This window comes from Mastigoproctus giganteus, chromosome 11 (genome assembly GCF_048544385.1).
Source record: "Mastigoproctus giganteus isolate SK-2022 chromosome 11, ASM4854438v1, whole genome shotgun sequence".
Classification (NCBI taxonomy): domain Eukaryota; kingdom Metazoa; phylum Arthropoda; class Arachnida; order Uropygi; family Thelyphonidae; genus Mastigoproctus; species Mastigoproctus giganteus.
Window position 1 is genome coordinate 27,754,939 of NC_143585.1, and position 26,631 is coordinate 27,781,569.

The following is a 26,631-nucleotide window of genomic DNA, read 5'->3' on the forward strand; positions in this document are numbered from 1 at the left end:
TGAATGAAACAGAGAGAGAGAGAGAGAAGTAGAAAGTAATCACCAAGAAAGAGAAGAATTATGATATCCAGCTCAGGACCCTGGGTGTGCCAAGCCCATACTCACCAGATGTGAGCCACTTCGCGTACAGCTTTTCGTATTCGCCGACTCTAAATGAATCAGCGAATATGTCGCGACAACTCGAAACAACTACGCCTGCAGTTTCAAGGTAAAAGCCAGTCTCTGAACTCTTTTCGATCATTACTTGTATATTTGTATTAATAACTACTGTAAACTTGAGGTTGTCACAGACATTCTCTCAGATATGCCAGACAAGCTGTACTTGCTACCTGGGAGTCTAAAACGCTGATGGAACTGATATTCCGGTGACACACAAGTCAAGTGAAACCAATTTCGGCGAAGTCCGGACGGTCTGTGACAGCCAAATCATCTGCTTGCACCTTCACTATGGTGGGACTGTTAGTAATCCTGGGTATAACCCCCATGCACAAGCACACTGTGGGTGACCACCCAGGTGTAAACCAACGTAAGCAGCGGTCGAGGTGTTGCGCCCACACCACATAGAGGAACGCTGCCCCTCTATGTTATCAGGCAGTACTAGGTGGTAGATGACTCTCATCAACCGGCGAAATACCACCACTTTGCTTATTGGAGGCTTGAAGTGGTGGAACCCATGTTTAGTCTCTAGAGCTAAGTTCCAGTCTACCCTTCCCTATCTCTTCCATCATGCAGTATGATTTATGACTTTTGAGGTTATGATGAACGTCGTGGCGAGATCCAATATTCCTTACATTTCCAGGGCACAGCTCTAAAACGGTGTTCGCAGGCCGGCCGCTAATTAGTACACCGTACCGAACATATCGGTAACTCTCTAGGAGGCTTCCGGATCAGCTAGTGTATAATCTTGCTACCTCTACTCTGCCAGATAGTGACTGGTGGGAGTCCGAGTAGCGTGTATGCGGGGAGCATTGCCGAGGCCACGTTATGTCAAAGATCTGGGTATATTCTTACCACGTGTACGCCACATTCAAAAATTTCATTACTTCATACAGCATGTCCCACTCACTTTTTCTTACTATTGAATCACCATGAATTGTAAAACTAACAGAGCAAGCTTATTTGCCAAAAGATCCAAACCTCCGAAGCACTTCCTAATTCATTTCACAAATATACGTGGTCTCAATTCTAATCTCACCGATGTCCATTACCACTTGCAGTCTGCCAAACGCCATGTACTTTTTCTGACAGAATCTCAGTTATCGGTTGATTCAACTACTGCTCCTCTGAGATGCCCAAATTATTCGCTGTATGATTTCTTTCGCCTGAAAGGTGGTACTTGTGCATATGTCCGTTCTGATATTCCCTGTCAGAGACTTGGCAATTTGGAATCTCCTCTCTTTAATCTTCTCTGGCTTAAAATCTCTCTACCTCATTGTCTCAAATTCATCTGTTGTCTCTACCATTCTCCCAACTCCACTAATGACTTGGAACTCTTTGACTTCCTCTCTTTGCAACTTGACCTTCATCAGTCCAACTTTCCTAACAGTGAGGTAATTTTTCTTGGTGATTTTAATATTCACAACTCCAGCTGGCTTCCGTTTTCTAGTCACACCGACCCAGCAGGTCAAGATGCTGAGGCTTTTGCAATTACTAATGACCTAGCACAGATTATTCATTTACCTACAAGAATACCCGACAATCCTAATCATACAGCCAATACGCTTGATCTTTTTCTCACAAACAACCCTTCTAAGTACACGGTCGAAGTGAGAGGTCCTTTAGGCACTTCAGATCACAACTTGGTGATTGTCTCTTCTCCAATGGAACCTTTATCTCATGGCTATTCCCAACCTCGTGCTGTTTGGCATTACAAAAATGCAAAATGGGATGACCTGCGAGACTTCTATTCTTCTTTTCCTTGGTCGGATTTCTGTTTCAAAACTTCTGATGTCAGCGTTTGCTCAAATCGTGTCAGTGAAATTATTCTTGCAGGAATGGAATCCTTTATCCCACACTCCACTTTAAAATCTCGTCCTTGATCTAAACCTCGGTTTTCCAATAAATATACTAAGGCTGTTCAAGAGAAGAATGTTGCATATAATAATTGGCTTGTTTCTAATTCCTCAGTTTCATTTTCTGCCTACACCAAAGCTCGCAACAATTGTAAAGCAGTTATTAATCAGTCCAAACTAGAGTTTGAACAGGCTAAGAGTAGAAAACTTGCTTCTTGCCCTAATGGTAACCGAGCATTCTTGTCTCTTGCCAAAGCTATTGGCCGCAACTTTTGCCCATCTCTGCTCCCACCTCTCTCTCCAAACCAGATGGTTCTGTTGTTACTTCAGCCAAGGATAAAGCTGACCTGCTAGCATCCCATTTTCTTCCAGCTCATGTACTAATGATCTTGGTAAAACACCTCCCACCATTCCCAACACGCTTCATTCAATGCCTCCTGTGGTCTTCCGTCAAAAGGATATCAGAAGGATTTTGATGAATCTTGATGCTAAGAAAGCTCCAGGTCCTGATGGTATTTCTCCACTTGTTCTCAAAACCTGTGCTCCTGAACTTACTCCTATTCTTTGCCGCCTTTTTTCACTTTCTTATTCCAAAGGTGTTTTTCCTCCTGCTTGGAAATTTGCTCATATCCAGCCAGTTCCTAAAAAGGGTGACAAATCCCTCCCATTCAATTGTCGTTCCATTGCAATTAATTCTACTCTTTCTAAAGTAATGGAGAAATCAATTAACCGCCAACTCTTAAACTACCTAGAAACCTTCTGTCTGATCAACGATCGCCAATATGGATTCCGTCAGTGTCGATCAACTGGTGATATTCTGGCTTATGTTACCCATTTAGGACTAATTCAATGGAAAGGTTCGGTGAAACCCAAGTAGTTGCTCTTGACATCTCAAAGGCTTTTGATCGTGTTTGGCATAAAGGTCTTCTAAACAAGCTTCCATCTTATGGTTTGCCAACTGTTTTTAGTAATTAGTTATCCAGTTTTCTCTCTGATCGCTCACTGAGGGTGATGGTAGATGGCTCTCTGTCTTCTAACTTTTCCACTAATGCCGGTGTCCCCCAAGGTTCAGTTCTTTCCCCCACTCTTTTCCTCTTGTATATTAATGACCTTCTTCCATTGACTGGAAATCCTATCCATAGTTTTTCGATGATAGCACATCGCATTCCACTTTCCATTTTGAGAAACCTTGTCCTGCTCAATCAGCTTCAACTTCTCGAAATGCAACCAATTCCTTAAATGCCGACCTTCAGGTAATTCACCAGTGGGGCAATGATAACTTAGTTGATTTCAATGCTTCTAAAACTCAGTCTTGTCTTATATCTCCCAAAAAGGATTCTTCTGCTCCTATGCTTATCTTTGGTGACACTCCGATTTCTAGGCAGAATTATATATGTCTTTTGGGAATTACCCTGACTTCTAATCTCTCTTGGCACAAGCACATTACAAATATTGCTTCCTCTGCATCTAAATCACTTGGTTTTCTCTTTAGTTCTCGGCGTTACTTTTCTTCCAAACAGCTGTTCACTCTGCATAAATCGCAAATCCTCCCTGCCATGGAATATTGTTCCCACAACTGGGGTGTTGCCCCCAAAACCTTTCTCAGGCTTCTTGATTCCATTCAGAAGAGGGCAGTTAGGTTAATTAATGATTCTTCTCTAACAGAGTCTCTCCCCTCGCTTTCTCATAGACGTGCTGTTTCTGCTGGGTGCCTCTTCTACAGATACTGCCATGGGCACTGTTCTTCTGAATTGGCTTCTATAATTCCCGCTCTCTCTTTCAAAATAGTCCGAACACGTGCCGCCACCAGCCAACATCCATTTACTGTCCAACTTCAAACCCGCAGAACCAACTTTTCATCTTCCTCATTTATTCATTCAACTGCCGTTTTCTGGAACAACCTTCCTTCATACGTATTTCCTGAAAATTGCAATCTACAGAAGTTCAAGTCCAATGTCAACAAATATCTTCTTTCGTCTTCTGAACCTCCAACCCAAGCACGGTACTAAGTACTATAGGTTCTAATACCTTTCGTGTTTGGGGTTCACATAACCTGAGTAGTGTGGCTTAAGAGCAATTGCTATGGATAAAGGGACGGCTGAGTGGCTGGAGACAGGGTATTAATGGTCACTACTCTTCACGGGCCAATATTATTAGCTCAGTTTCATTTGGTGCTGGGTCCCTTACTGCTTTCAACCATTCTTGTCCCAACATGTAGCACAGTAGGTATAAACGCTGCCCTACCCACAGAGAGTGGAAAACGCGCGGTTCGAATACCGTCGACGATGTGAGGAACCTTGAAGGGCTTCTTTTTTCAGTTTCAATTTAATTGAAATTGCGTCGTTGAGTTAGTTCATTGGAGATGTGGACAGCATCATTTTTCTTTCGGAAATTCGGATTTTCTTTCAGGAAACCTGGCAATTCGACCTGAGAACACATGCCGACAAATCGACCAAAAGCTGTCATATTAGTGGTTAACTCCAATGTTATCTTGAACTTACTGTATATGCTGTTATGTGTTATGTTCATAAATTGCGCGTGTACTCTGGTCGATTTGCCTGTTTTTCTGCAGGAGAATCCCGAGTTTTTTGGGGTTCAGCTTGCTATCTATGCCTGAGACTACTAGCTATGTGGTGAGAAAAGTCCATAAAATTTCCTAGCTTCATTGACCGGATCTGAACTCGGGCCTTTTCCACCCGATGTTGTAAAGACTGTGATTATAAGCACTGTGGTACTCGTGCAGACAATATAAACCGAATAGAAGACAGGTGCAATTCACAGAATCAAGTTATTTAGAACATCAATTCATACAATTTACATCAGGTCGAATTACCTAATTTCTAATTCAATCCTTAATTTTTTCTTGGATGACAAAAGTAATATTGCTCATGCAATATTGACACAAAAGGAGGCATGAATTTAAAATGAAAAAGGATTGTTTCAGGTTGGAGTGACTGATTCTTGAAGAATACGTCCATCCACATCGTTTTTAGTCTATGCTAATTATTAATGAACAAACCTTATGAATTCACTTAATACAAAATCGACCATAATTCATTTTGCTAATAGCATAATTTTCAGTCAATTTCTACAAACAGCTAAGTTATTAACCTGTTCTTGATGCATAGGGTTCTGTAGGTTTTAGTTTCCAAAAACATCTTTCTTCAGATAATACAATTAGAGGAAAATTCAGAAGAATTTCGAAAAGAAAAAAAAAAAAGTATTAACAAACAATTTATGCACCATGCTTGATAAAAATGAATTTCCTTTAAGAAACAGATAATATTATATCGCTGGTGTTCTGTAAGCTGTATCAACATCGATTATAGTTTTATGTTTCTCTTCAACTCACTGCTGAAGTGTACATTTTTATTTTTGCTAGTAGGATACCTCTAGTTGAGATATAACTTCACAATAATGTCGCAATTTCAGGGACATTGTTAATGTTCAATGGTAGTATAATTCAAAGAAAGCAGGGTTCCATAATTCTAATTATATTGATGATGATTAAAACTCCATTTTAAAATTATTTTTAAAAAAGTGTTTCAAGTTGAATACTTTTTGTTTGGAACATAATCCAAAATATTGTTTCTTCTCCGTGTGGCTTACTTTCAGCACTGCTTCAACTTTCTCCTTACTACGTTGTTAGAATTCTTGGTCGATTGTCTTGATTACTAACGAAATTTTTAAAATTTGTTTATATCAAATTTTTGTTTAATTTTCTTGCGCTCTCCCACGGCAAATTTTTTTTTTAAAATGGTTATTGTTATTATTTGGTTGTTTGTATGGTTACATGGTTGTCTATTGTGGGTGGCAACCCGCCCACAAGTTTTATTTCATTCAATTAATCAGACTGTTTTAACAAATATTTTTTGAAAAAAAATGTTTTGCAAACATTTTGCAACTAAAGACGTGTCGATAATGCTTAGAGGGCGCTGGTGAAGATTCTTCCATGATAATTCGTATATTGTGAAAGTATGGCTGTGGTACAAGAGAAGTGAGTTATTCATTTTTATTACAATCGTATTGCATCAGTTATCATATTTACTTCTTTACTTTAGCTTTAATTATTAAAAAGTAGTAGCGACATGTAGAAATCATTTCATTTGAGTCTATGAAACTTTTTAATGAACGTTGCCATGATTTGGCACGTAATTCGTAGTCGTAATACTTGAAAGAGGTTATTAAAATAAATGATTTTCATGCAAGTGTTTTCGACTTATTAACTTACACTGTCTACACGTTTCTAGGCAAAATGCAAGAAATAACTTTGTTAGCAGTTTGAACCGAAAAACATCAGTGTTATATATATATATTATTATTATTTTTTTTACCTCCAGTAGACAATGCATTCGTTTACCCTTAGACGTACAGTGTATACTAGGAAGAAAACATTTGTTCTGAAATAATGTTCTAGTAGTCACATAGACGAAGTGTACTGTGTGATGAAGGAAATAATGACTTATGGTTTACTTGAATGAAATATCTAAAGCAATGTTTCTCAGCCTTTTAGTTGTTGCGGCACGCTTTTTAAATTAAAGACGCTAAAATTTTGCGACACACTACAATCACCATTATACTCATATATAATATATATTTGTAATATATATATTATAAATATTTATAAATGTTATAAATAAAAATAAACAGAAATTATATATACAGTATTCAAACTGAAAGTTATTTCTGTTGGGTATATTTAATAAATACATTTATTTTTGTTTTAACATACATGAATTGCATGAAATTTAAAAGAAAAAAAAAAAATTAAAAGAAAATTCTCGGACACTCCATCGTCTGTCTACCTGCAGCTTTATTCAGCACACCGAGCTGAATATTCTGACTTCGCGCCAGTTTACACAGACGGCTCGAAGTCGGAATCATATGTGGGATCTGCTGCTGTCTTTACAGACAGCACTACATCGGAGCAGATTCCCTCTGAATGCAGCATATTTACTGCAGAGCTGCACGCAATAGAGTTAGCCTTGGATCACATTAGTGAATGCCAACACCAACGGTTCATTTTATATTCTGACTCTCTCAGCGTGTTACAGGCTTTAATAACCGTGAAATATAATTCTCATCCAGTTCTGTCTAGCATTCAGCAGAAGATTCACTTCCTCCGTGAACGTGAATATGACATCCGCTTCTGCTGGATTCCTAGCCACATTGGGATTAAGGGAAATGATTTGGCTGACGCCGCAGCCAAATCAGCAATTCCAAATAATAACCGTTGCCTGTCAGTCCCCTATACAGACTACAGGCAAACAATACAGCAAAAGATACATTCCCAATGGCAGGATTTGTGGAATAGACAGACTGGGAATAAACTATATTGTATAAAGCCTGTAATTGAACCGTGGCAGTCTAGTCTGCGCAGGAATCGTAAGGAGGAAGTTGTTCTTGCCCGGACCCGCATAGGACATAGTCATTTGACTCATTCGTTTTTGCTGAGGGCTGATGACCCTCCTATGTGTGTGTCCTGTGGTAGAACTTTAACTATCAGACACCTTTTAATTGACTGTCCAGATTTTAGCAATATCCGTTTTACCGCTTTTAACCATCTGACTGAGCCGTATACACTCAGTCAGATTTTATCTGACAATGACAATGTGTCTGCTGTTTTTAGCTATTTTAAATTAATAAAAGTTTTTAATTGTATTTAATTTATGCTTTTGTTACATTATTATATATTTCGACATGGTGGCCTTACTAATTAGGTCACCGAGAATTTAAACTTTTTAAATATTACCTAGTCTTGGCGCATTATGGCCACAGCTGCCAATGCGCCATAAAAAACCAAACCAATCAATCAATCAAAAGAAAATTCCAGCGACTGATCACTGTGGATCTCAGCCAATTCTTCTTCCTCTTGCCCATGCCAAAGTTCTAACATCGGAAGGTTTCTTGTTGCAAATGGGTCTCTTACCCACAAATATTTTTTGATTTCAAGGGATGGAAAGTAATGCTCAATGTTTGTCTTTAACAGCTCTAATGTTTCGTTTATTACATTAATTATTTTAGTGTAATTCATTTTGGCAGTCAAGGGAAAGATTTCTAAATTTTTTTTCATTTACATATTTTTTCCATATATTCAACTTTAAAGGCGAACAACTTGTCAGTAGAAGTGAGTAAATTTTCCTATGGGCCTTGCATACTGATATTTAATTTATTAAGCTGTGCAAATAAATCTGCTAGAAAAACTAATTTACATCAAATTTCATCACATAAATAATCACAAAATTCTTTTTGCTCCAGTGGAAAAAAGATGAGCATTTCTTCATGCAACTTGTACATACGCATAAGTACATTTCATTTCGATAGCCACCGAACCTCAGTATGCATCAATAAAGAGAAATGATCAGAGTCCAGTTCCTCGCATAATTTTTCAAAAATTTTTAGGTCTTGTTTTGATATAATTGACCATTTTAACCGCTTGATCAAATACAAGTTTTAAATTGGGTACGACTGTCTTTGCTACTGGAACTTCTGTGTCTAAAACAGTGTGTTGTAATAATATTCGAATTGTATTGTTTGATTAAATTTACAAATCCTTTTAGTGCTTCTGTCATCGTGGGAGTACCGTCGGTACAAATGCCAACACAAGACTTCCATAATATGCCCCACTTTTGCAAATAATTATTCATTACTTCGAAATATCTTGGCCAGTTGTTCTTTCAGTTCTTTACAACAACAATAATAATAAAAAAAAAGATATATAAGGCCTTGAATGGGTTGAGCACGCTGAATTCTGATGGGATCCTTCCACTTGTTCAGATTACGAACCTAAGGAGGCATAAATTCAAATTAAGAAAAGACAGATGTAGAATAGATATGCGGAAATTTGCCTTTAGCCAGCGGGTGGTTAATTGTTGGAACAAACTAATAATTGTGTCATTTTCGATAAACCTGATAAATGCTATTAATTGGGCTTTTCCCTTTAATATCTGTGGAATTATCTACTTGCAATGCAAACAGTCGCCCGAAATTATTAATATTTCGAATAATTTGTCCTTCAGTATCACAGACTTTTTTTCTTTTTTTTTTTTAATACGCCTGCTAATTGTGCTGTTTGAAAGTGGTACTGCTATTATTTTTTTCCCAAGCTTCCTCTCAAAAATACTTATCATGATTACCCACCATGCTGGGAAAACCAGACTTTCTGCAATCGGGTGAGGTTTTTTTTTTTTTTTGCCACCAGTATGGCTACAAAATAGCTAGCTGGCTTCTTGAGCTTTATCAGATATTTTAGCCATATAAAATTGTGTTTTCTAGTAGAGGCTTGCAGTCTTAAAATATTCCATAGTTTTGGACGATAAATTCTCGTGTTTTGTAGTAAAATGATGCTACAATTTACTGGGAATCATTGATTCATTGGTGCCTCCGTAGCCAGGTGGGCAGGAGCAGCAGTGCGTAGCACACGCTTCTTGATTAGACCGGGATTCGAGCCTGTGATCAAATACGGAGGATGCGGAAAGGTCAGGGAATGACCACCGCATATCCCCGGAGCAATATGGCATTAGTTGCTAATGCTCCTAAAAACCAAATAACAAGAACATTGATTCATTCAACAATTTTAAACCACATACCACACATAAAGGTAGAAGACAACCTTGGGTACCAGTATACAGAAATGCTGTTGCCAAATAATAGTCATCATATTTACGACAACATATTTTCTTTTTTCTTTTTTTTATGTTGGTTTTTTGTTTTTGTCATTTTCTCCAAGCTCATTATCAATTTGCCTCTTCTGATTTCCTTTTTCTAAAAAATTTTTCATCACTACTAATTTCTAAAAAAATTAAAAGTTACTTCTAGAATGTACTAATACTGTTAATTGAAAATACCTGTTCTATACGAATTGAACGAATATGACATTTTAGAGATATAAAAACACAAAAGGTATTTTTAAAACAAAGGAAATTTCTCACTATGCTGCTTACAAGTTGTACCTACAGAACTGCATGGTGCCTGGAGAGTTTCTCAAATGATAAGGATGGCTAAATAAAGGTGAACAGCTGTACTAGTAATCAAAAGGTGAATAAAGGATTAAAGGTGAACAGATCTATTACTAGGAATCAAAACGTGACTTCACATTGACCACAGGAAGGGGCTGGGATTGGTGCAGTGTAAATAAACGAATTTTTTTTATTATAAAACTTGAATTTATTAATTTTTTTTATTTGCATTTCTGTGGCACACCAGTTGAGAAACACTGATCTAAAGTCTCAGCCACCATGGACACAGACATACTCTCCTAGAGAGCCACAACCCTTTATTATAATTTTTTATTTAATTTTTTTCTAATAATATTTATGTGAGCACAAAATTTTGACATGTTAGTAGTTTGTAAATTTACAGAAAAATTTTACTTCTCACACTGGCAGAGGTGAAAGTGATCCTTGCACTGCTTCTATTGGAATGAGCAGCAGCCTGGAAAACAAGATGCAGGGTACTTCAGAGACTGCTGGGAGTCATTGCAGTACAAGTAAACACGTGGGTTGTGTTAGAGTAGCTAAGAATAGGAACAGGTACATGTATACTTGCATGTACACCAATGCTAGGAGTTAGATAAATAAATTTGATGAATTTGAGGTATTGCTCAAAACGTCAAAGGCAGATATTGTTGGGATATCAGAGACATGGTGTCGCACAGATATAAGGAATGTAGAACTGAAATTTGGGGAGTACAATGTGTACAGAAAGGATAGGAATGGAGGGGGGGTTGTGCTATTAGTTAAGAAACAAAATCCAAGGAAGTGAAGCCAGTCGACATCGCTGGACAGTGCAGTGTCGAGTCAGTTTGGTATGACATAAGCATTGGGAGATCAAAATTGAGAGTAGGAGTGTTCCAACCAACTATGTCATCAGTCTAATGACTCTGATGAGTATAATAAGAAACTGTACAGGGAAATAAAGTGGGCCAGTAAATCAGAGAGTCTTATAATGGAGGATTTTAATTTCCCAGATATTGACTGGAATTTGTGGGTTGGTCACACACACTAGTTAGCAAGGCTTTTGTGGATTTATTGGATGATTGTTTTCTACATCAGCATGTTCGGGAGGCAACTAGAGGGAGTAATACTCTTGATCTGATTATCAGTAGTGATTCTTCAGCATTAAGAATCTGCAGATAAAGGAACCACTAGGTGGCAGTGATCACAGTGTGCTGAAGTGGGATTTACTCGAAGAGGTAACTACCATCAGGGATAAAGGGAGGGGGTTTTGCTTTCGTAAAGGTGATTATGATGGTCTGAGACAGTATTTAAATTCTGTGCAGTGAGACCAACTGATGATGTTACCAACAGCAAATTCAAAATGGAAAGCATTCAAAGAATTTATCTTGGAAGCTACTAGGCTTTACATACCAACTAAAGGTGTCTCCATAGCCAGGTGGGCAGGAGCAGCAGTGCGTAGCACATCCTTCTTGATTAGACCGGGGTTCGAGCCCGGAGCAATATGGCCTTAGTTGCTAATGCTCCTAAAAACCAAACAACAACATAGCAACTAAGAAATATTGTTCAAGGTTTAGGCCTAAATGGATGTCAGATGAACTAATGAGACATGTGGCAGAGAAGAAAAATGCATGGGATACATATAAATTAATGGGTGACATGGAAGCCTATGATAGATATAAGCTGGTCTGTAACCAAATCACAAAGGAGATTAGGCAGACAAAGGCAGATTATGAGAAATCCTTGGCAAAGGATGCAAAGAAAAACAGAAAAGAGTTCTTTACCTATGTAAACTCTAGAAGGAAAGGGGTGAATCAGATTGGTCCACTGGATATTGATGGTTCAACTGTTGATGATCCTGCTCAGGTGGCTAACAAACTAAATGAGTATTTGCATCTACATTCACACATGAGGAGTTATTCAGGAAGGGGAATGCCATGGGTGAAGTAAATTCTGGCAGTGAGCTAGATGATTTTGTAATAACTGAGACGAAAGTGGAGGAGAAATTGTTCAGGATAAACAAAAAAGGCACCTGGGGTGGATGGGATCTATCCAGTTATATTAAAGGAGGCAGCAAAGGAAGTAAGCAAACCCTTAGCCATAATTATGAGAGCTTCTTTGGACTCGGGGGAGGTACCCATATACTGGAGATGTGCAAGTGTGACCCCAATTCACAAAGGAGGATCAAAGGCTGACACAAGTAATTATAGACCTGTGAGTTTAATCTGTTCCAGGAAAATTAATGGAGGCACTGGTTAAAGAAGCACTGCAGGATCATCTAGACAAGACTTCAGTTATAGCTCGGACACAGCATGGTTTTGTTAAGGGAAAGTCTCGTGGCTAATTTGTAGTAGTAGTAGTAATGGCATGTGATACAAGAAAGCAAGCGTATGAGCTTATGCAGCATCAGCCAAAAAAAAAAAAAAAAAAAAATCACAACATTCCCTCCAAATGCCTGTCCAGTTCCTCCTTAAATTTATTTTACCTGTTAACTTCCACAACGACAGTTGGAAGCTTGTTCCAGCAATTAACCACCTGCTTGCTAAAGGCAAATTTCTGCATATCTATTCTACTGTCTTTTGTTCCTCTGTCTTTTTCTTAATTTGAATTTATGTCCCCTTAGGTTGGTAATCTGAACAAGTTGATGCATTGCTCAGAAAACTTCATATCTGACTGCACAATTACTCCTAGGTCTTTTTCATTTTCTACCACCTTAAGTGTAGTACCACACAGTTGGTATATTTTCTGGGGTTACTTGTATCCATATGCAGTACTTTGCATTTGTCAAGGTTAAACTTCAGTTACTACTTAGCCCATCTGCCCAAATTATCTAGATCCTGTTGCAGTAGCACACTGCCATTACTGTCAATAACAACCCTGCAAACTTCGACACTAAGCCTGATATACTTTCATCAATATCATTGATAAATATACAAACAACAGAGGACCGAACTCTGTGCGACTCCACTAATAACATTAGTCCACGAAGAGCAGTACCCATTGATTACCACCCTCAGTCTTCTCCCACTCAACCATCCTTTTATCCATTGTAGCAACTTACCCTTAATATCATTCTGCTGCAATTAGTATAATAGTCTTCCATGTGCAACAGTATCAAAAGCTTTTCTGAAATCCAAATATATATCAAAATTATTTTTTGCATCCAGTTCCTCTGTAACCACATCATAATATCCTATCAAATTTGTCAGACAAGACTTTCCCTTAATAAACCCATGCTGTGTCTGAATTATTGCTGCAGTCTTGTCTAGGTGATCCTGCAATGCATCTTTAACCAGTGACTCCATTATTTCGATATATAACTTTGATATTATATATTTGGATCTTAGAAAGGCTTTTGATACTGTTGCACATGGAAGACTGCTGCATAAATTGGGGCAGTGGGGCATTGGAGGCAAATTGCTGCTGTGGATAAAGGGATGGTTGAGGGCGAGAAGACAGAGTGGTAATCAATGGACACTGCTCATCGTGGGCTAATGTTATTAGTGGAGTCCCTCAGGGTTCAGTGTTGGGTCCATTGTTGTTTTCTGTATTTATAAATGATATTGGTGATAGTATATCAAGGTTAATGTCCAAGTTTGCAGACGATACGAAGGTTGGCAAGGTTGTTAAGGACACTACTGACAGTATGCTGCTGCAACAGGATCTGGAAAGGTTGAGCAGATGTGCTGAGAGGTGGCAAATGAAGTTTAACATTGACAAATGTAAAGTAGTACATATGGAAAACAGTAACCCCATAGTAACATATCAACTCTGTGGTACTACACTGACAGTGGTAGAGAATGAAAAGGACCTAGGGGTAATTGTGCAGGCAGATATGAAGTTTTCTGCGCAGTGTAGATGGGCTGCAAGAGTAGCTCATGGTGTCTTGTCAATGATATACAGGAATTTTTCTAGCAGGGATAAGGAGGTGATTATTTCCTTGTATAAGGCAATGGTCAGGCCACACCTTGAGTACTGTATACAGATCTGGAGACCTCATTTCAAGAAGGATGTAGAGCTGCTGGAATGGGTAAAGAGAAGGGCAACAAGATTAGTGAATGGAACAAAGGGTTGCTCTTACGAAGAAAGGCTTAAGTTTTGCAAATTACAGTGTTTGGAGACTAGGCACTGGCGAGGTGATCTGATTGAGGTGTATAAAGCCTTGAATGGTTTGAGCATGCTCAATGCTAGTGGAATTCTTCTTGCTCAGAATAATCACCTGAGACGGGATAAATTCAAATTGAGGAAAGACAGATGTAAATAGATGTGTTGAAATTTGCCTTTAACCAGCAGGTAGTTGATTGGTGGAACAGACTTCCATCTCTTGTTTTGGAAGTTGATAGCCTAAAGAAATTTAAGGCTCAGCTGGACAGGTATTTTGAACGAACGGAGGGGTCAAATGGGAGTGGTTTTTTTTTTTTTTTTTTTTTGGCTGAAGCGTCTACTAATGCTAACATATAGTAGGTAGATTATGAAATTCCAGGACTAAAATTTATTCCAACAAATGTCTTTACAGATAATTGCACATCAACTTTTAAAAATAATGACTTTTACCTTGTAATTTGCAAGTTCGTTGATTTTTGTAGGTTATTGCTGTTCTAACCTCTGTGAAAATCGGCACCCTTTAACAAGCTTTATAGTGTGCCAGAAATAAAAATTGTGGTACAAAGTCAGATGAATAAAAAGGCTTTTGTGAGACAGTTTTTGAAAGGTATTTAGGTTGTGCTTCAGGTTATGGGTTTTGTTTCAGCAAGAAAGAGAGGAAGAAGGCAGTCCTGTCCATGGCCAGTGACCAGTTTTTTGCTTGAATCCCTCCTGAAGTCACATTGAAACAACCTTTTTTCACTAAACAAAAATGGCTACTTGAATACAAAGAACACCTCAATCACAGAATTCAGCCAGACAATCACTCTGTTCTTCGGCCATGCCCACGACGTGATGACATGGTGTATCCATAAAGTGGAGTATAGCTGGTATTTATTCAGAATTTGTCATGTAAATGAGCAGGAGCATTGTTGTGAAGTAAATTTAATTTTTACTGTACCCACAAATCAGAACCCTTCCATCTGAAGTTCATGATGATTTCTGTCTACATATCTGTATTAATAGGCTGTCTTATCATGAATTGCCATTATGGTAAAAAATTAATTCTAGTATCAATTTACCTTTTTAGACCAATTAGTCTGGATTATTTTTAATGTCTGGGAGACAAAAGACTTGGGTTTTTTTTTTTTTTTTTTTTTTGTGCAGATCATAAAGGTAATACCAAGTTTCATTACTTGTCTGTATTGTTTTTTTTTTTTTTTTTTTTTTTCAAATTTTGGATCAGTCCCAAATTTCTTTTGGAAGTTAAATCTTGACCATCTGTTCTGCTGGTAAACTCTTGGTAACAGAGGATTTTTTTTTTTTTTTTTTGTTTAACCTTTGAGTGGGCACTTTGGTTGTGGCATAAACCAGTAACAGAAATTATTTTGTAAATTTTATGAAAATTTTAGTATTCCACAAGTATAACAAAGTCTCTTCCCCAAATGCATCATTAATTATTTTTTGCATTGGAGATGTATAGCCATAAACTATTCTTTAATATTGGTAAAAAAAAAAGGGGGGGGGGGCAGGCTACCATGTCGCAATGTAACTTGTCTACAAATTTCATTTTGGTTTCATTTTCAGACAAATCTTAGACAAAAATTACACTGGTCAACACCAAAAATGTTTCTGGCTTGAAAATAGTCAATTATTCTTAATTTCAGCATGAGAAAAACAAATATAACATTTAAAACTCTTAGCTCTCGGTTCCCCTCTTATGATTTAGGGCAGTGTTTTTCAAACTTTTCTGATCATGGCCCACTTGGACAAAGCACAAAACACAGTGGCCCACTGAGTAATAAAATGCATTAGATTCTTATTGCAGTTTAGCTCTTTGCATTTGTTCTGAAAAAAATGTAGAGGCTTTTCAATGTACTGTGTTTAGCTTCGAAATGACGCTTTAATTTGGAGAATTTCATTACCTTATTGGAAAGAGTTTCATAACACAACAGTGTGGGATGGGATCTTTTTTATCTCCTATCTAGGAAAATCCCAATTTTAAAAAATCAGTGTTATACTTTCTCTTTACTTTTTTGTTTTTCTTTCCAACTTGTTTTATTGTCTTGTTTATCACTGTTCATTGCAACACCCATGTTGAGAATGTTTTTGCAAACAGGATAATAATCCTTGACTGTTCATTGTGTCGCCTCTATTTTGCATATTTTTTTCACTATTCCCTTCACGACTTTCACCAGATTTCCACTTCAAAATAACAGTTTTAATCCAGTGTTCCATAATATTATTCCTAAAAAATATTTATTTTATTTAAATTAATAGGGATAGTTAAATAAGTAAAATTTAATAAACCAAATTTTAATTAATAGACTTAGTGAGTATTGACACATGTAAACCCTCAATCCTTTCAAACATGAGACACAAACAGACAACTATTCACGACTACATCTCCGGTGACACTGATAAAAGTAATGATGCTGTAGGCGTGGAACGACTGTATACCGTGTGGTTTTCTCAGTATACGATGGAAACATATTCCTATCCGGCATGAGCTCACGAACATCTGCCATAGTGCTGGAATTGTATACAGTCGGGGGTTTCCAGGCCACGAGCTACTCTGTCCACTCGAAACCCTGATCCTGTTGGGTGCACGACACAAATATAAACGTACAAAACAAACAGCACTTAACATGAAGTGGCCAGAACAGATATGTATTTAGTAATAAAATTTGCAGCCCACTAGTGGGCCATGGACTGCACTTTGAGAAAGGCTGATTTAGGAGAATATTGGTGAATATTAGGGGATTTTGGAGTCTAGGGAATAGATAGGTTGGTAACACTGAAACAGGAACTGATACGCCATGGGTTTTTTTTTTTTTGTTTTTTTTTTTCAGGTTTGTGAACAAAAATTACGTAAAAACCCAGGATGCCATATAAATATGTTAACAGTGTTGACAATTTTTATGTGTGTGCTGATGTGACATTTTCCACTCATAAATGCCAATTGACTCCACTTGAAGACAACCTACTACCATTATTTTGGCTGTAAGGTAGGAGATGAAGACAAACCCTGGGCACCTCATATTTTCTGCAGCACACGCTGTAAATCTCTGTGGATGGTTGAATAACAAGGGGCGTTCAATGCCTTTTGCCATCCCAATGATTTGGAAGGAGCCTTCAAATCATGTAAATGACTGTTATTTCTGCATGGTGCCGCCTCTTCAGCATGGCATGTCAAAAAAAAGGAAATGGACTGTGGAGTACCCCAACATCTCGTCAGCTATCTGACCAGTGGCACATGAGGATGGTCTGCCTGTACCTCACCCTCCAGAAGAGATCATACTTTGGAGTCTGATGAAGATGGGGACAGTGTGAGGAATGATGGTCAACCTGGGCCTTCAACATCATGGGATCCTGATTTTGTGCCAGAACCTGAGTTGCCAAGTGAGTCACACAGAATCACTCAAGGTGAACTAAGTGATCTAATTTGAGACCTAGATCTATCGAAAGAAAGCAGAGCTTCTGGGATCAGGGCTCCAACAGTGGAATCTTCTGCAACCAAACGTCAAGGTGTCCGTGTACAGGAGCAGGCAGAGTGCTTTGACTATATTTTAAAAGTGAAAACAACCTTGTTTCCTTCTGTGGTGTCAGTGGTTTGAGAAAGGCTGATTTAGGAGAATATTGGAACTTTTTCCTGTTTGATGACAGCTTTGAGTGTGGAGCACAACCCACGGGACTGGAGACTATTCGTAGACTCATCAAAGCTAAGTTTAAAAAAGCTGTTTTGCTGCACAATGGCAACGCTTTTCCTTCATTTCCTGTAGGCCATGCTGTCCACATGAAGCTCTCCTCTCTCTGCTCTAACTCTAGGGCTGTCCTTGGAGTCAGAGTAGTTCTTCTCTGCACGCCTTCCTTTTTCCCTTTCTAGTCCCATGCTGGATGAAAAACAGTTTTCTCGCATTCTGCTTCTCTGAACCGGGGACCCCAGGGCAGGGCAGCCCCTTTCTCAAAAAAAAAAAAAAAAAAAAAAAATATATATATATATATATATATATATATATATATATATATTATTTATTTATTAATTATTATTATTTATTTATTTTTATCCTCCTCTCTACCCTGGATTGGGACTTCCTTGGGCCAGGGAAATCTCCCTCCTCTCTTCGTCTTTAGATGGTCCTTCTACTTCCACCCTGGGAAGCCTGTTCCTAAGGGGGTGAGCAGATAGTAGGGAGGCCTGCCTTCCTGTAGCTAGGGGCAAGTGCCTGGAAGCGGCCATCCTGTTTATAGCTGCTTTCAGGTAGCCAAGAAGCCAAGACGCACACAGACAGTATTTATTTTCTTTCCTGTCCTGTGCGGGATGAACTTTTTTTTTTTCTTCTTTTTCTTTCCTCTCTCTCTCTCAATTATCCTTTTCCTGTCTGTGCAGGAAAAATTTTTTGTGCAATTTTTTTTTTTTTTTTTTACTACACACACGGGCCTTACCTTCACAGTCTGTTAAAAAAAAAAGTAAAAAGTAACTAGCCAGAGTTGAACTTATGTTCTAGGAGCTGCCTACATAGCATTAGCATTAGCATTAGTAGAGGCATTTGATGCAAGAAAGCAAGCTTATGCAGCATCAGCCAAAAAAAAAAAAAAAAAACCACTTCCACTTCACCCCTCTGTTCGTTCAAAATACCTGTCCAGCTGAGCCTTAAACTTATTTAGGCTATCAACCTCCACCACAAGGGATGGAAGTCTGTTCCACCAACCAACCACCCGCTGGCTAAAGGCAAATTTCCGCACGTCTATCCTACATCTGTCTTTCCTCAATTTGAATTTATGCCCTCTCAGGTGATTATTCTGAGCTAGAGGAAGAATCCCATCAGCATTGAGCATGCTTAAACCATTCAAGGCTTTATACACCTCTATCAGATCACCTCGCTGGTGCCTAGTCTCCAGACACTTTAATTTGCAAAACTTAAGCCTTTCTTCGTAAGAGCACCCCTTTGTTCCATTCACTAATCTTGTTGCCCTTCTCTGTACTCGTTCCAGCAGCTCTACATCCTTCTTGAAATGAGGCCTCCAGACCTGTATACAGTACTCTAGGTGTGGCCTGACCATCGCCTTATACAATGAATAATCACCTCCTTATCCCTGCTGGAAAAATTCCTGTATATCATTGACAATACTCCATGAGCTACTCTTGCAGCCCGTCTGCACTGCTCAGAGAACTTCATATCTGCCTGCACAACCACCCCCAAGTCCCTTTCATTCTCTACCACTGTCAGTGTTGTACCATAGAGTTGATACGTTGCTCTGGGGTTGCTGTTTCCCATGTGTAGTACTTTACATTTGTCAATGTTAAACTTCATTTGCCACCTCTCAGCCCATCTGCTCAACCTTTCCAGATCCTGTTGCAGAAGCATAGTGTCAGTAGTGTCCTTGACAACCCTGCCAACCTTTGTATCGTCTGCAAACTTGGACATTAATCCCGATATACCATCATCAATATCATTTATAAATACAGAAAACAATAATGGACCCAACACTGAGCCCTGAGGGACTCCACTAATAACATCAGTCCACGATGAGCAGTGTCCATTGATTACCACTCTCTGTCTTCTCCCCCTCAACCACCCCTTTATCCATAGCAGCAATTTGCCTCCAATGTCACACTGCTCCAATTTGTGTAGCAGTCTTCCATGTGTAACAGTATCAAAAGCCTTTCTAAGATCCAAGTATATAATATCAAAGTTATTCCCTGCATCCAGTTCTTTTGTGACTGCATCATAGTATCCAATCAAGTTGGTCAGGCAAGACTTCCCCTTAACAAAACCATGCTGTGTCTGAGCTATAACTGAAGTCTTGTCTAAATGATCCTGCAGTGCGTCTTTAACCAGTGCCTCCATTAATTTTCCTGGAACAGAAGTCAAGCTCACAGGTCTATAATTACTTGTGTCAGCCTTTGATCCTCCTTTGTGAATTGGGGTCACATTTGCACATTTCCAGTCTATGGGTACCTCCCCTGAGTCCAAGGAAGCTCTCATAATTATGGCTAAGGGTTTGCTTACTTCCTTTGCTGCCTCCTTTAATATAACTGGATAGATCCCATCCACCCCGGGTGCCTTTCTTGTGTTTATCTTCAACAGTTTCTCCTCCACTTTACTCCCAGTTATTTCAAGATTCTGTAACTTACTGCTAGAGTTGAATACACCTCTGGCATTCCCCTCGCTGAATAACTCCTCATGTGTGAATGTCGATGCAAAATATTCATATATAATACATACATGTCCACATGAAGGAGACATCAGAATATGGAATTAATTCTGCAAGCAATGGGGTACAAAGACCACCAATGGCAGATTTGTGGAGACCTGAAGGTGATTGCAATACTGTTGGACGTGCAGTTGGGATACACGAAGTACTGCTGTTTCCTGTATGAGTGGGATAGTCGAGCTATGTCCTCACACTACAAGAGAAAAGTCTGGCCTATAAGGGAAAATCTGCACGGGGGGGGGGATGTCCAGCACAGTCCTCTGGTTGATTGAAGCAAAATTCTTCTGCCCCCTTTACACATCAAACTGGGACTCATGAAGAACTTTGTTAAGGGAATTAACCAGGATGGAGAAGCTTTCAAGTACCTGAGAGGACAGTTTCCACTGCTGAGTGATGCTAAGGTTAAGGAAGGAATCTTTCTTGGTTTGCAAATTCGTGAACTTTTAAAGGATGAAAACTTTGAGCGAGTCCTCCAGGGTAATGAGAACACAGCTTGGAAAGCCTTTAAAAGTGTTGTGCATGATTTCCTGGGAAACCAATGAGTTGGAAACTATGTTGAGACTGTGAACAACCTTCTAGAAACATATCATCAATTAGGCTGCAACATGTCACTGAAAATCTACTTTCTCGACTCTCATTTGGACTTCCTCCCTGACAACTGTGGTGCAATAAGTGATGAGCACAGTGGGCGATTCTGCCAATACATTTCAGCAATGGAAAGAAGATATCAGGGTAGGTGGAATGCTTCTATGCTTGCTGACTACTGTTGGACAGTAACAAGAGATGCCCCGGAAGTGGAATACAAGCAAAAATAATGCATTGTCATGAATAGGCCACATTTTGAGAAGTACTTTCGGTTCCTGTGCAGTTTTCTTGTGTTCTTGTTTTTTTACGTTTTAATTAAAAACAACTGTAATTTATGTTGTATCAAGGAAATGTAAATATGAGATTGTTTTAATATTACTTTTCACTCCGACTACTACTGAAATTACTATATTCTTAGACAATAGCGAAAGTACTGTATCTTAAAAACAAGAGCTAATAAAAAATTTCTGAAGTCATTCGTTTTTCTTGACCCAAAATTAGTAAAGTTTGAGAAATTCAAGACAAATTCAAAGAATATTTTTGTTGAACAGTGAATTATTATTATTATTAACCATATGGTGCAAGGAAGCATGAGGCTTATGCTGCACCAGCCAAAAAAAAAATTCTGAGAGAGTCAGAAGTAGAAGGGAATCACCAAGAAAGAGAAGAAGAATGAAGATGTCCAGCTCAGAACTCTGGATTTGCCAAGCCCATACTCACCAGATGTGAGCCCCTGGGGTTGGAAGACAATCAGGAAAATTTTATTTTATCTCGTATAGTGTCAGAATTTAGAATAAATTTTAAAATTTTCCCATTTTCAAATATTTCTTGCCATGTTTTCCAAAAAATCATGATTGGTGAAATCTACACCAATGCATCTGCTGCCGCTGTAACAGTTTTGATGTGCCATTAGAGCCTGATCAGTCTGGGGGTTTCACGTCCTATTATTGTGCTGTCTTGATGCTGAAGCAGATCTTTGTTTTAAAAATAAATGTATCCAATATTTGGGGGAGGTTTCAAATTTGCCTACTGAGATTGGTATTACACTTGTGCTTGGCTTGATATACAAGTAATACCAACTGTATTGGTATTACTTGTATATCAAAAACAACTAAACTAAAAAGAATTTTAGTGTTCTTTCAGTTTAGATAGCTTTGATCTGTGTTAGATCTTGAGAATTATACAGGGTGTCTCAAAAATATTCGTACAGGCGTTTAGGGGGAGGTAGGTAACATCTAAAGGAATGCGAATCGCATAGGAACCCATAACCGGAGCCTTGATTTCTTTCTGTGGGGGGGTGTCAAATCTATCATGTATGGATCGCCTGTGGAGACTGAAATGGATCTCGTGGCGAGAGTCGTCTGCGCTGCTGCTACTGTCAAAGAAACTCCAGGTGTGTTCGACCGTGTCTGCCAATCCATGCTGCGTCTGTGTCACGCGTGCATCGCGTCTCGTGGTGGAACCTTCGAGCATCTGTTGTAACATCATGAAATGCACCCATCTTGTACTCCGTTGTTAATATTATGTCAAATAAATATTTGCCACTAATTACTGTCTTGTCATTTCTGCTTCTTGTGCCTCTGCTACTACTTTCCTGTGACGTTTCCGGTTATGGGTTCCTATGCGATTAACATTCCTTTAGATGTTACCTACCTTCCCTAAACGTTTGTACCAATATTTTTAAGACACCCTGTAGATAGAAACTGTTCTGGTATATAAATTACACAAGGTGTTTCATACCATGTGGACTGTACTTTCAGAATTGATTCAGGACTGAAAACAAAATGAAAAAAAAAGTTTATATAACTGTAAAATCCTGAATGGTAACAAGTTATGGCTGTTTAAATTTTAAAAAAAAATTGACTGTGACTGAGTGAATTTCGACGGTAAAAAAATAGGAATAAGCATACATGGTTAGTATGGGCTGATGCATGTTTGCTTATTCTTATTTATATTTCATTATTTTTTTACCATTGCAAGTCACCTAGCCATTTTGTAAAATTCAAACAGTCAGTCCCTTAACTGTTCAGAATCGGGCATGTGCTTATGTGGACTTTTTTGTTGTTTTCAGGTCCAGAATCAATACTTGAAAGTACTGCCTACATATTATGAAACAAGCTTGTGTAACTGTCTTCAAGATGACCAACTTTATTAAACAAATTCTTATAAATTTGTAATTGCACTAATTGCAAAGAAATTTTGTTTCCACAAAACTAGTACTCATTTAATATACAATTTCAGAGTGTATATTGAATATAGTCAGGGAAAAAGTATAATGAATGGTATAAAAAAGACACCATGCTTGAATAACTGGTGATGTACCAAAGGACCTAGTATTAAAAAAAAAAAAAAAGAAGAAACTCAAGTTCTCTACAAAACTAAAAGAGTAAGAAAATGTATCTAATGCTTTTTATATTTTATTTATTTTACAAAGTTTTTATATGTAATGTTGCTGTGTTTTTCTCCCTTCTCTGAAGGCCACCTACGGAAAAAAAACTTCCAGAAGTTCCAGAAACACTTCTTAAGAAAAGAAAACGGAAACAGGAGCTAAAAGCAAAGGCTATTCAAAATGCCATAAGGCAGAAAAAGGTTGGTGTAAATTGTGCTATATATACGAGATATTAATTTAAGAAGGATCACATTGTGTTAACCATTGATTGATCATATCTTTTGTCCTTTTTCTGCAGCAAGCACTATTTGAATAAAGCCAAGAAGACATGTTACAAATACAGTCAAACTTGATTATAACGAGCATTAAGGGACTGACAAATTTCCTTGTAACCGTTACTCGCTATATCAGTGATGAGTTAAATCTACCTCCTTGTTTTTTTTAATTCTTAATAACTTGATAAAAGGATAGATTCAAAAAACAAAAGAAATATTAGAGAGAAAAAAATATCAGTATATAACTACATATTATTTGTATTAATATGCTTGTATAAACTACAATACACTTAATACTAAACACAATATATTTCTCTGTAATTAAAAACAATACTAATTAATAATAAACACTTTCAATTAGTCTTTATTTATGAATCTTAAAATTTTTACTGTGTCCTTGTGAGATTGTTGGCACTGATTTTGATTCACTTGTCATATCATCATCACAGTTGTCATCATTGTTGAGCACAGCACCGACAATGTCACTCTCTGTAGGAAAACCACTAGTTAACAAGTTGTCTTTGACTCGTACAAATTCAGTGTTATCTGTATTAAAACCTACGGCATTGTTAATTAGCAACAACCATTCGGATAATGGTAGGCTATTTTCTTCATTTCCATCATCTTCATCTGCGATTGAAATTTCATTTGAATTTAATTTCGGTTTCTTGGAGCAATTCGATGTGGTTGTCGAAGTAACATCGTTTCACGCATCATTCAATAATTTATAGCATCTAATATCGATATAGACTGTAAGTTTCTGTTCTCTTTGACTGATCAGATGTAGAATTAGAAATCTTTTATAAAATCCTTTCAGACTCTTGATTACACCTATGTCCATTGGTTGTAAAATTGATGTTGCACTGGGAGGCAGAAATACTAGCTTAATGTTGGATAAATTTTGAATCTGGGGATGTGCAGGACAGTTATCAATTAACAATAAAATATTTTTCTTCATTTTGAACAGCTCCTTATTCCAATCATTTATGTATTTCTGAAAAATATCCGAAGTCATCCAAGCTTTTTGGTTCGCAGTGTAATCCACAGGAAGTTTCCTTCCGTGTTTGAAACACCGAGGTTTTAATGATTAACAAACAGGCTTTTTTATCGATTCCTGTCATATTGCACATACAAGTACCGTCAAGTGAGCCTTTGATTTTTTTCCACCAACACATTTTTCCCCTTTGAATTTAAATATATTGTCAGGTGTCAAATTATAAAACAGTCCTGTTTCATTGGTGTTGTAGATGTCTTTGTCATTGAAATCTTTCCTGATTTTTGCCAAAACACGGTCAGTCCATTCATTTGCCATTGTTGGATCTGCAGATTGAGATTCTCCACTAATTTTTGCATAAATGATGTTACGTTGGTTAGAAGTCCCAAAATAAATTTATGGTTCAGTGAATATAAGACAATCTGTAAATAGGGTAATGCGACAAAGTCGTTCTTTTTATTTTCGTCTATTCCAAGAATTGAGTTTTTCCAACTACCCGATCAATTAAGAATGTTTGCATAGTTACCAAAATTTGTTCGTTATATCCGTGTAGTATGCTCGTTATAACCATGAGCGATTGTATGGTAATGTGTAAATTAAAATCATTATGGCTTTTTCCTCGTTACAGCTGTGATCTCGTTATAACCAAGTTCGACTATATTTAAGTTGGCGGGTTTTCTTCCACTTGATGCATTGTAATTGGCACTAGTGGGGCCAGCATGACTGGCAAGAAAGAGTTAAAATGCTGCAGTAAAGTATTAAGAGAATAGGTTTGTTAGGTAAATTTGTCAGAAATTGGGTCATGTAATAAACGACCATTGTCCATGGGCAGTGTTATGAAAAATGTGAAGTCTGTTGATTATCTTGATTCTGTTCTTAAAAAGCTTTGAGGTATTGCTGACCAAGTAATCTTTGCTAAGGAACTCTGGAGAAAACTTAGAAAAAAGATATCTGTTCACATACTTTTCTCTTAGATTACTTCAGTACTGTAAAGCAGCTTTCTCTTTTATTTCAAATGACTATTCAACTTTGTATTCAAGTTGCAAATGGGCAGAAATTTCTTAGTGACACATCTCAGATTGGGCATAAAATACCTTGATGTGCAGTTCAATGGGCTAAGTCATGTATCAGTTGAAAGTGACAAGGAAACTGGTGATGAGTGGAATTAAATATTTAACCTTTTCTAAAAGATCTGTTTTGGAGGTTTCAAATATACTCTTTTAATGTATGAATTGTTTTGAAATTTAGTATGTGATGGCATCTCTTATCTGTTTCTGATAAGCTGTAGATACAATTTATAATATATGGGCACAAAAGTCTCTTTGAAAACTGGATAAAATTGCACCTGTTGACCTCAGTTTAAATCCAGACTAACCCTTTCGTGGATTATCCCGAGATATCTCATTTTTAGTTTAAAAAGTTATTTGGAACTACACGAAATATCTCAAGGTACAATAATACCCGAATCAAACAATAATATCTCCAAATTTAGGACTGAAACGTATTTTCTTGGGCATTTATCTGGCTAATTTGCATTAGCCAGGTAAATCCTGTGATTTCTCGGGATTTTCTTATGCCTTGTAGCAGACGAGTGGCTTTCGTTTTACTTATATTATACAGCAATGTAAGAACAGTAGTGCGCATTCCTGTGCTGCCAGTAACCAAAATATAGTTTGCTGTCCTAAATGCAGAATACCGAACCCACAAAAATAATTCACAAAAACAATATCGAAAAATATTTCAGCGCCCTCTTGAACTGCAGCCCATGAGCAACGCTTACCTTGCCTATCCACTTGGAACAACCGTGTTTCAGAATGTAGTTAGTTTGCGATTATTACTTGTAGCAGGTGGTTACTGCTTTTGCATTCCACTTTATTTTTAAATTTATTTATATAACGAGTAATGAAGAGGTTTTCTTTTCCTTTCTTTTAGCCCAAGTGCTAATTTATTTTAAAAATTGTATAATTTGCGCACATATTGGCATGCACGAGATAACTCGGGATAGTCCAAATAGGTTAATTACTCCCATGTTTTTTCTACGAAAAAATTAATAAAAAACACAAAAAACTATACAATGAGTATTCGCATGATGCATACTTTTGATCTGTAAAATAAAAAA

At 37.7% G+C, this 26,631-nt stretch overlaps 1 protein-coding gene across 1 annotated transcript in view; it reads left to right on the forward strand.

Annotated features, from left to right (window-relative positions):
* Positions 1-5,928: 5,928 nt before the first annotated feature.
* Positions 5,929-26,631, forward strand: part of RpL7 (ribosomal protein L7) — a 57,395-nt gene continuing 36,692 nt past the window's right edge. The window contains exons 1-2 of the mRNA XM_090385090.1: positions 5,929-6,009; positions 23,332-23,443. Of these exons, the coding sequence (XP_090241216.1) occupies positions 5,990-6,009; positions 23,332-23,443 (132 nt within the window). The 5' untranslated portion in view covers positions 5,929-5,989. The remainder of the gene's footprint in view (positions 6,010-23,331; positions 23,444-26,631) is intronic.